This window comes from Scardinius erythrophthalmus, assembly GCF_964197995.2.
Source record: "Scardinius erythrophthalmus genome assembly, chromosome: 18".
Lineage (NCBI taxonomy): Eukaryota > Metazoa > Chordata > Actinopteri > Cypriniformes > Leuciscidae > Scardinius > Scardinius erythrophthalmus.
The window spans coordinates 38,224,512-38,235,427 of record NC_138238.1 but is presented as its reverse complement, the minus strand read 5'-3'; the positions used below and the strand labels follow the sequence as shown (position 1 = coordinate 38,235,427).

Here is a 10,916-nt window from a genome sequence, read left to right as displayed (position 1 = left end):
GTTCTGAAAACCACACACACCGTCTCCATTGACTTTGCATTGTGTGAAGCTGCCTCCTCGTCATTTATGCCTTACAACAAAAAACAAAACAGTGTCTAAAAGCTGCTGTGTGTGCGGCAAACAAGCTAAAAAACAAAACAGAAATACCTTTTTATAAGCTGTCCACCCCTAAAAACCAGCTTTTAAAGGGTTAGTTGACCAGCAAATGAAATTTCTCTCAGTAATTACTGTCCCTCATGTTTTTCCAATCCCGTAAGACTTTCGTTCATCTTCGAAACTCAAATTAAGATATTTTTGATTAAATCTGAGAGCTGTCTCACTCCTCCATAGGCTTCTCTGTAATTGAAACTTGCCGGCACAGAAAGCTAGTAAAGAATGTTTAAAATAGTCCAAGTGACTCCAGTGGCTCAACCTTAAGTTTATCAAGCAACGAGAATACTTTTTGTGCGCAAAAACAACTAAAATAATGACTTTATCCAACTCTTCATGTTCTTCTGTGTTTCTCTGAGTGAGTTCACGTAGTGTGACAGCGCAGCGCTTCTGGGTTATGCGTCAGAACGGAGGCTCGCTATTGGCCGACACTGGTCATGTGATGCGTGTGAGCCAATAGTGAGCCTCCGTTCTGACGTAGTTATTTTTAAAGTTGAGCCACTGTAGTCACTTGGACTATTTTAAACAATGTCTTTACTAACTTTCTGGGCCAGCAAGTTTCAATAACCTAGAAGCCTATGGAGGAGTGATCCAGCTCTCAGATTTAATCAAAAATATCTTAATCTGTGATCTGAAGATGAACGAAAGTCTGACGGGGTTGGAACAACATGAGGGAGAGTAATTACTAACAGAGCTTTCATTTCTGGGTGAACTAACCCTATAAGTCATAAATGAGGAAGAGGAGGAGGCAGCTTCATGCAATGCAAACTCAATGGAGACGGTTGGCTTGTTTGGATTGTTGTGCGTGTGGTTTTCAGATTGTGACGCGTGTCGCTCCGTCTCTATCAGATCTGGATTCCCTGTGGAAGGAGAGCATGATGGGATGTGTTGTCATGTCTCACTGGCGTTTGCTGGCCAGAACGGCTCTCCAGTCGTCGGCCCAGGACAGAAGCCGGCGCTGCGAAGGGTTCTCCAGGTGTTTGTTGTGGCAGGCGGTGAAGAGAACGTGTTCCCACGTGGGATTGGGCTCCACACCTTCAACGGAAAAAAACACAGACTGTAAAAATAATATGGAATTGCGGAGCCCATGACGTGCGGAAAATACTGTCTATCAGCCTATAGAAAATATCTCTCCTTTGCAAATTGCAAAGGAAAAACGGAAAAACTATAGACTGTAAACATATATGTGACCCTGGATCTCGAGTCGCACGGGTATATTTGTGGCAATAGCCAACAATACATTGTATGGGTCAAAATTATAGATTTTTCTTTTCTGCCATAGCCTGACGGGGTCTGTATCGCTTTTAATCGTACTTTTAAACTTCGGGGTTCGGGTAGTAACACCCGCGCTCCAAAAGAACTACAAAATTCGACTGCTTTACGGCATAGGCTACCTCACTTCCCCCAACACGTCCTCACATGCTGTTGGACGTGTAAGTATATTGTATTATTGTTTATATTGTATATCACTCGGACAAGCTTTCACTCGTTGGTGTGAGCTAAAAAGCACCTGGCGTTCTTGTTGATGGATTAGTAACTTAGATATCTTCGGAGGCTATAGCTCGATGTCCGACGATTTGAAACGCGTTGTGCTAAAAGGACTTTGGTTTCACTGCGTGAGAACATGGTGTGGCGTGAGAACGGCGTAGCTTGTCGGACACAGCGACAGTAACTAAGGGGGGCGGGTCTTTGCGAAGGATCAATTACAAGCTTTTTTTCATTGCTTGGTTGTGTACTTTATTATATAGACAGTAGAACATTCATAGTTAAAAGTTAAACCGACTCTTTGATGAATAGCAGCTATTGAGTAAAGTAGAGAAGGCCCTAAAAACAAGGTTGTAAGTTTTGTTTGTTCAAAACTGTAACATTCGTTTGTTCATTGTGTCAAGTTGCAGTTTGTTGGGAATAACAAACCAGTTCACCCGAAGGAAAACTCGATGAAGTGCTATTAGAAGACATCCTGTCATAGCTTTTTGGTACATAACGGCTCCCGTAGATACAACACACATTTGAAAAAGCGAGGCGCTGGAGAGCACTATTTGTTTGAATGCAAAATACACAAAAAACTGCAATGGGTTTGAATTGACCGTTCGCTAAGTCCCGCCTATAGTTTAGTTACTGTTGCTATGTCCGACAAGCCACGCCTCTCTCACACACACACAGTTCTCACACAGTGAAACACACTGAGACAAGACAAGCTGGTCTAGCTTACTTTTGATCTTAAACAAAGTCTCAACTTCAGCTGGGTAATTAAAAAAATTATATTATGCCTTAGTGCTTAATAACAATTAACAATGCCGCAAAACATACCTAAAAATGCATTTTCTTTCACTTTAACTATATAAATAATCAGAATAAAAATACAATTATTTTTATTACATGAATTAAAGTTTGATTGATTACATTAAGAACAGCTTTAGATCAGGCATATTACTGGGGTCCTAAACTGGGACTCATCACTTCACCACACCGGATAAACGAAAACGGGCAAAAGGCGGATTAGCTGACGAGACGTGACGCTAACAGACAAACGGCTAGCAGTCGTACGGGCTTTGTTTCAAAGGGATATTGTCTCCAGACCTGCTATTATATCTTTTTGGGATGGTTGTGCTGATAATCTGATATGGAACAAAGTCTGGAAACTTCCTCAGAAATATTTAATCACAAACAAAATCAGAGAAATTTCACTTAAACTCATTTATAAATATTACCCATGTATTTATTATCTTGTGAACAGATTTAAAAAAGTTTTGGTCTACATGATGAAGCATTTTATCATTTATTTTGGAGTTGTCCTCATTCCGGTTGTTTTTGGTCAGATTTCTGTTCCTTTATTAAGGCTCAAATCATACCCAGCTTTCAACTGTGCTTTAAAAATATGTTGACAAATGACAAATCCTATCATGAGGAATATTACTTAATGAATCTGCTTCTTCTTTTAGCAAAATTTAGTATAAATAAATGTAAATTCGGAGGAAACAATCCTTAATTTTAAAATCAGAAATTCAACAATACCGAAACACAATATTGGGTTTGAAGAATAAGAAAGCTGCAAAGTGTGTTTCAATCTGAAAGCATTTGCACATTTTTGTTTAACTGTTAAGTTTGTCACTGTTTCTTTATATATGTCTTTTTTTGTTTGTTTGTTTACTCATTACCTGACTGTAATTGTAATTTTTTTAAATTATAAAAAAAAGGCTAGTAGTGACATCAGCGGCAATCCACCAATCAATCAAGCGGCCACGCCCTTAATTATGCAGAACTTTAAGGCTTAATATAGTTTAAACGGATGAGTTATAAAAAAAATTAACTCCCCTCACAGTCGTCATGAAGGGCAAAATTAGCCATATAGACCAAAACCACTCTTTGCACCAGGCTGTAAACATGTTTTATTCTGCTGTAAAGTTGGGCATTTTAACATGGAGGTCTATGGGATTGAGTCTCTTCTGCAGCCGGCCTCTAGTGGCCAGTCCATGAACTGCAGTTTAAGTCACTTCAGTGTTGATTGAAGGGAGAGATCGGAAAGTTGCCGCTTGGGAAAAACAAACGCGTGTTTGTGGATCACACGGACAACTGATCCACGGCAGCTCTTACTCACCGAGGATATCAGGCTTGTCGTCGATGAGGACGTCTCCGGTCACGATGGTCTTGTCTCGGGTCAGGATGATCTGCTCCAGGAACTCGGGGCCCAGATGCTTCTCTACCCATGCGTACTGTGGACAAACACACACGATGAGAGGAAACCGTGAAAATAGGAAGAAAATGCACTGAAATACTGACTCTAGATGCATTATTGTTGAAAAACAGGATATTATATAAAATTATATCTTATAATCTCTGTTATATTTTTAAATCCTTAATGTATCGATTATTTAACAATAACTATATACATACATAAAGTGCTGGTCAGAATTATTTGCCCCCTTGGTAAATATGATCAAAGATGGCTGTAAAAAATAAATCTGCATTTTTTATCCTTTTGATATTTTATAAAAAAAAAATGAGCAAAAATCAAACCTTTCATTGAAGTAAAAGTTTCAATTCTTTTACTTCATTATATATATATATGTATACTGTATATACATATATATGATGTACACACACACACATACATATACACATAAAACCTGTAAATAAACAGTTCTAGTATTTCAAGAAAAAAAGAGTAGTTTTGTTAAAGCATTTTTTTTTTACAAAATACTAAGAAATAACAGAATAACTACCAAAGATTTTTGATGATATTTTCTTTGTAATAAAATATCAAGATATTGTATCACACTTACATTTTTTGACGATTTACTGATATTACGAGACAAAAAATGATTGTGACGTCACTGACCCTGAAAATCAGACCAACATGCATCTACAGTCAAACCAAAGATTATTCAGACACCAGGTTTTTTTTTTTTTTTTTTTTTTATCTAGTGTGATCAGGACACTATAGTTAATTTCTTTAAGTGAGGAGAGCAGAATAAAGTAAACGGTGACACATTATACCCACAAATTTTTCATACAGTGACTACCAGTAACATTTGGGACCAAAAATGATTGGGACACTTTGAGCTGATCATGTTTTGCTGAAGTGTGTGTTCTTTAATTGCTAATGCTCTTTTTACACACAGACTGAACACAATGAAGCATTGCTTGGTGATTGGTTGAGCTAAACTGGTATTATCTAATTGTGTAGTTAAATTTAACAGCTGACAGATATTCAACATAATTCATGTGTGAGACAGTCTAACAGAAGGACGGACAAAACCAGTCAAATATCAGCTGAGTTCTGCTCATATTTCATTACCGTTCTCTAAACTATAGCGAATAAACTGATAATGTGAGAAATGTTGAAGGTGTCTGAATACATGTGGGTTTGACAGTACAGGGTTGGCCATTTATATGGATACACCGTAATAACATGGGAATGGTTGGTGATCAATCAAACTTATTGGTAATGTCACAAACTTGTAAATAACTCATGAACGAATAAAGTTACGTTGAAACCAAGCACACCATTGCTTTTCTTGTGACATTACCAATAAGTTTGATGTGTCACATGGCCCTCTTCCTATTGAAAAAACAAAAGTTGTATCCAAGATGGCCGACTTCTAAATGGCCACCATGGTCACCACCCATCTTGAGGAGTTTACCCCCTCACATATACTAATGTGCCACAAACAGGACTTTAATATCACCAACCATTCCCATGTTATTACGGTGTATCCATATAAATGGCCCACCCTGTATAAATGAAGCTCAGTTTAAGAGAATCTCACCTTTTCATACGGGCAGAAGCTGTAATGCTTTATTGGACTGGTGCAGATGAAGACATCTGTACTGGGGAAGAGAAGAGAAAGTAAGTCAGATGGTAATATCCAGACAAACATTTACTCAAGGGAGATCGTCTATTACCAGCTGCGCTTATCTGTGTATTATGCAAGATCTTCTGGAGGATGGCGGGTTTATAATAGGGTGATTTAGGCATTTGATTTCCATGATTGCAACAAATAAAATGAATGACATAACTAGTTGAAATCTTACTTCTCCATCTTGGACATCTCCTTCAGCGCCTCGACTCCTCCGGCAAGAGGCTCCAGTTCCATGAAGAAGTTTTTTGACTCCCAAATGCTGATGGCCTTGTCCTGCAATCAGAGCTAACTTTTATTAGAAGTTAAAGAAAATGTTGTTTTCTTTGTGTGGCAGCTCAATATTCCTGATGAATGTTAAAGTCCCCCTGTAGTCAATAATTTTATCACTTAAAACTCATCTTTGGTCACCAAAATGACGTTTAAAAATAAATTCCTTGAAAAAAAAAATCTTCATGTCTTAAAATATCTTGAATGTAACTCGACACCCTTTGCTCATTTAGTATGCATGGTTCTATGAATATGCAAATGAGCCCCGCCTCCACTCAGACATTGATCTGATTGGTTACAAGGTAGTTTGTGATGTCAAACCGTGTTTAGACTTTTTTAGCAAGTAAAAGCCTGTTAAACTGTAAAAACCTTCAGTGTCTCTCTGCTGTCAAATCTGCACTGATTTTTATTAAATAAACTTTGATATTGTTAGTAATATTTCAACTGGACTGAAGCAGGTTTACTTGATTATCCATACATAATTTTTTTTGAAAAATCATAAGTATTAAATATAATGATCAGGCTTTTGATCAGGTTTATTTGTTCATCTCTCAATCATTGCATTATAGGCCTATGTTTTAAAACTACAGAGCTTTGATAATAAAACTAGCCTATGCATTTATATATAATCTTACTAAGACATGATATTTACTAAGTTATTTATGCATTTTATGTTAGTATCTGCTGTACTGTTTGTTATAAAGGTCTCATTGATTTACATTTGGCAGATATTGATATTTATATGCATAAACATCAGTTATAAATATCTCTTTGATTTGCATTACAAGCATCAGAATTCCATCACGTTTTGTCCATATAAATATCAGCATCTGCAGCAAATTACATATTTTTGTAATGTTTTTTCCTCCATATTCTCACTATATAATACATATAAAACATAAAACACATACACAAAACTTATTTTTTAAATACTATATTTAGTCTTAAGGTTCAATAAACTCTTCCATTTCACCAAACAGACTATTATTTCACACGTCTGACACACACACACACACACACACTTACACACAGGTCACTCCTCATGTCTCCATACTGTGTGGACACCCAGAATCCTCTTCTGTCCTCTAATGATATAAAAGGGTCGTTGGGAAACCTCGCCTTAAACTTCTTCAGGAATCCCCCCTCGAAGTCCGCGATGACCCCGTCCATGTCCACCAGAACTCGCAGTCTTCTGCTGTTCGTACACATGTTTACTCTGCTTTGATAGTGAAAGTGGAACGAGGAAGATCTCCTCTCGAGCCACCGTACAATCCTCGGCAATAAACTCATCATAAACCTCTTAATAGCCGTCCAAATCCAACGTTAGTCACTTGACAGTGTACATTAACCCATATGCTAGTGATGCCGATTGCTAGCACATCTCATTCTGTTGGCTCTCTATTGTTTTGCACATTGTAAACGCGTTTGTGCGACTCTTGCGGAGTCTTTTGTTAGTTTCTGTGGGGTCAGAGGGTCTCATGTTTTTCCAGCGGTCGCTGGTGTTGAATAACAGTGTTGACCTCCCGAATCTGCATTTGTTTACAGCAGAGCAAATGTCAGCTAAAGTCAAACGCGGAGTATTTGCGCAATGAAGCACGTTATTGATACAGTAGTGTGTGTGATTTCTGATCTGACCACTTTGTTTACATACCAAAAATCATGCTGAAAACTAGTGGCTATTTTGCTCTACGCTGTCAGTGAACAACAATCCGAGGCTATTTGCGAAAAGAGAGATCGCGCACTCGTTTAGGATTCTCTAGTATCCGTTGGACCGTAAATACAAACATAGATGCCTCACCGTAAGTCGTCCGCCATATTGGAACGGTCCGTGATCACTCGAGAGCAAGTTGACTGAGCATCTGCGCGTGTATGGATAATATCTCTACATGCAATAGGCTTCAGCAGATTATTTAGCTAAACTAACACAATGCAACTAGACAAAGTTGCATCTGCTAACACGAGTTACCACAGAATAACAAACATATACATACATACAATACATAACAAACACAAACTAACACATTCCCACCTTTAAAAGGTTATTATCCCATTTCTTCGGGAATTTAAATCTAGGCTGTTTGACACCAAAAGCAGCACAATGCTGTGACTTCATTATTCGTTGTCATCGATTCAATCTTTTTATTCATTATCATTAATTCTTACTGTGAATGGCGAAACACTGACCGTTCCAAGATGGCGGACGCACAGACGTGTCTGGACTCTGGAGCTATGGTCTGGAGTGGCCGAATGTCCCCCAAAAGCGATTCAACCTAAGGATTCAACAGTCGGTTTCCGGAAGTAAAAAAATCCATTCATTTTCTCCATACTGGGGGAATTGATTTTTCAACAATAACTTATAACCATTGTACAATTTTTTTTTAAATAATAATGCTTTTCCTGCTGAATCCCTGCTGAAAAACTACATTAACCATTATTCTGCAAAAAAACAAACAAAAAAAAAACACTTCACAGATCTGGGAATTTAAACTATCAAGTCGCGTGAAACTGCTTACCGGTAAATATCCGTATATTTTGTAATAGACGTAAAATGAGTTCGTTTCCTCATTAAAGCTAGCCTGGCAAGCCAGACTAACCATAGACACGGCTCAATCCGAGGGGCGGGATGGGGCGGTATAAACGGCTGTCTTTCAAATTCCCTCTGCACGCAATAGGACAGCGCTTCAACCAACCAGGGGTGCGTTTCCCGAAAGCATCGTTGGCCAACTATGGTCGCAAGTTCCGTCGTTACCAATAGAGTTCAATGGACATTGCGATGAACTTGCGACCATAGTTGGCCAACGATGCTTTCGGGAAACGCACCCCAGAGCGTTTTCCCAACAGCGGAGCTTAGTTGATAGATTCAACTTTTGCCATATCTGGCCGGCAAACGACGAACACATCTTCCTTTTTTTAAGAATGACTTAAGTGCCGTTCTTTGCTCTTTTCTCAAAGAAAAACTTAACTCCAAGTCCTGCAGAGTCGCGGCCAAAGCCGATTCGAAAGACCGTTGTTCTCCATCAGCAGCCGTCATTCTTTGTTTTCAAGTGGCAGCCAGGTAGCCTAACCGTCGCAACTCTGCCGTCATATGTTAAGCCCGCCCCGCGTACTCTATACACGACGTGATTGGCCTGACCCAATTTGGGTTTTTGTAGCTAGAAGGTTTATTGAGAGTGTCTAGACTACCCTGGCTGCGAAATACATTTTGCTGCCGCTAGGGTGCGTCTAGATTTCTAGGCTACATTAAAGCCGTTATGATCAAGCGGCAACATTCTGATCTGAAAAATGAAGCCTACCCGGAAGTGCGAAAAACTGCAATACATCGAAAATCCGCTAGGGGAAGGTCCCAAAAGGGAGCAAATGTCCATAGCCCTCATGTTAAAATGTCCGTTTTCACAGCATAAATTCATGTCTTTACAGGTTGGTCCCATGGACTATTATTGTATTTTTCGATAGGTTCCGAGTGCCTGACAACGGCGAGGGTAGTGAATTTTTTTCTAACTCGTTAGTTTAGATCGTATTTAGATATAAAATGTATGACAATAAGGGCGTGGTTAACTTTGATTGACAGCTTGATTGACAGCTAACAAGGCAGCGCCACGGAGAATGACAACATAAGAAGCGCCATTTTTTAATACAGTTGACATATAATACTACTGTTTCTGTATCATGAAATGTAGTTTTAAGAGTTTTTCAGGCGAGAATGTAGTTGTTTAAAGCTCAAATCTGTGGTTTATTTAAAGATTTATGAAAATTTTATCCAGTTGATCCAGCGATGACCGGGTGCTCGGCGCGATGTACCCCGCCTGAAACAGTCTTACATCGGCTTGACGTTCTATGGTTTGCCGCCAATGCCGCGGACTCTGGCGTCTCTGTAGTGGTTAAAAACGAGATATAATTCATCTTGTGTGTATCTAATGGGCGATTTTTGGTCTCGTGAATCTATATTTTTTTCCCTGGGCAATCGTTTTGGCTGAGGGGAAGTTTCATAACTTTATAAGCTATTTAACTTTACCGATGTATGGTTAAACTCGCGCTGACTTTGTATGTTTGACTGAATTGTTTGCTTTATTTGTATAGCTTCTTATACCTTTTACTTATACTTTTATAATGGCTAACATTGATAAAACTGAAATTTAACAAAAAGAGACTGGGTTGAGTTTTGTCATTTTAATACAACGAAGATGATATTATGTAATGTTGTTTACTGCAAAATCTGTTTTTTAATACAAATGCACATATTGCCTGGACCATAAAATGTTTAATATTTTTATATTATATTTAAAATGAAAAGAGGCAGATTTGTGTTTTATATTTTGTTTTGTTTTTCATAAATAGGCAAACGTTATGTGCAGTTGAATATAATCAATATGCGTTGCCTGAACCACATTTGTGTCGCTATAATGTTTAAGATTTCTTTAAATGAAAACGAAACGAGTTAGTATGGTGTTTTATAACATAGTTCGTTGCCATAGACTGTAAAAAAAATAGTTCATTGCCTGAAATATAACCGGAGTAGCAGAGCGAGCTGAGTGACGCGCGCTGCGTTAGAAGGTGGGCGGGGTTAGCATTTCCCAAGATTTTCCAAGATGGCGCCGCCCATACCCCCCATAAACGGCTTCAAACCCGTTCTTCAGAAAGTCTATGGGTGACGTCACAGACGCTTTGTCCATATTTTTTACAGTCTATGGTTATGATCAGTCTTCCACCTTTGTCTTTTTGCCCGATTTTTAACTACCCTTTTTGGGATCAAATCATAGATTTTTAGTAAAAATCCCTATATGGGAAAAATAATTTGTCAAGGCTGACATAACTTTTAAGACAAATAGAAAATCCTACAACATTTTCTAACATTTCATTTTTTCTAATATCTTTTAAATTATGCCACATATCCTAAGCCAAATTAAACTTTTCTCAGTAAGCTCACAAGCTAAGCAAATAATTATTTGCTTAACTATTTTTTTAAAATATTTTTCTCTAAAATAATGAACAATATAAATAATTGGACTTTAACCTATAATACATTAAATTATTATTTAACAGAGATTTTAAAATAGATCTTAACCTAAACTATACAAGCAGAGTCTTAATTAAACTATCAATCCTGGCTTCTTCTGCTCGCAAATTAAGTTGATCATC

The 10,916-nt window shown here is 38.1% G+C and overlaps 1 protein-coding gene across 1 annotated transcript; it reads right to left on the bottom strand.

Annotated features, from left to right (window-relative positions):
- Positions 1-898: 898 nt before the first annotated feature.
- nt5m (5',3'-nucleotidase, mitochondrial) lies at positions 899-7,586 on the bottom strand. Its single transcript, XM_081393487.1, has 5 exons — positions 6,807-7,586; positions 5,686-5,786; positions 5,421-5,481; positions 3,749-3,863; positions 899-1,185 (listed from the first exon to the last, which is right to left on the bottom strand). Exons 1-5 carry the CDS (start codon positions 7,071-7,073, stop codon positions 1,049-1,051), a joined length of 681 nt encoding a protein of 226 aa, XP_081249613.1. The 5' UTR covers positions 7,074-7,586; the 3' UTR covers positions 899-1,048.
- Positions 7,587-10,916: the final 3,330 nt, after the last annotated feature.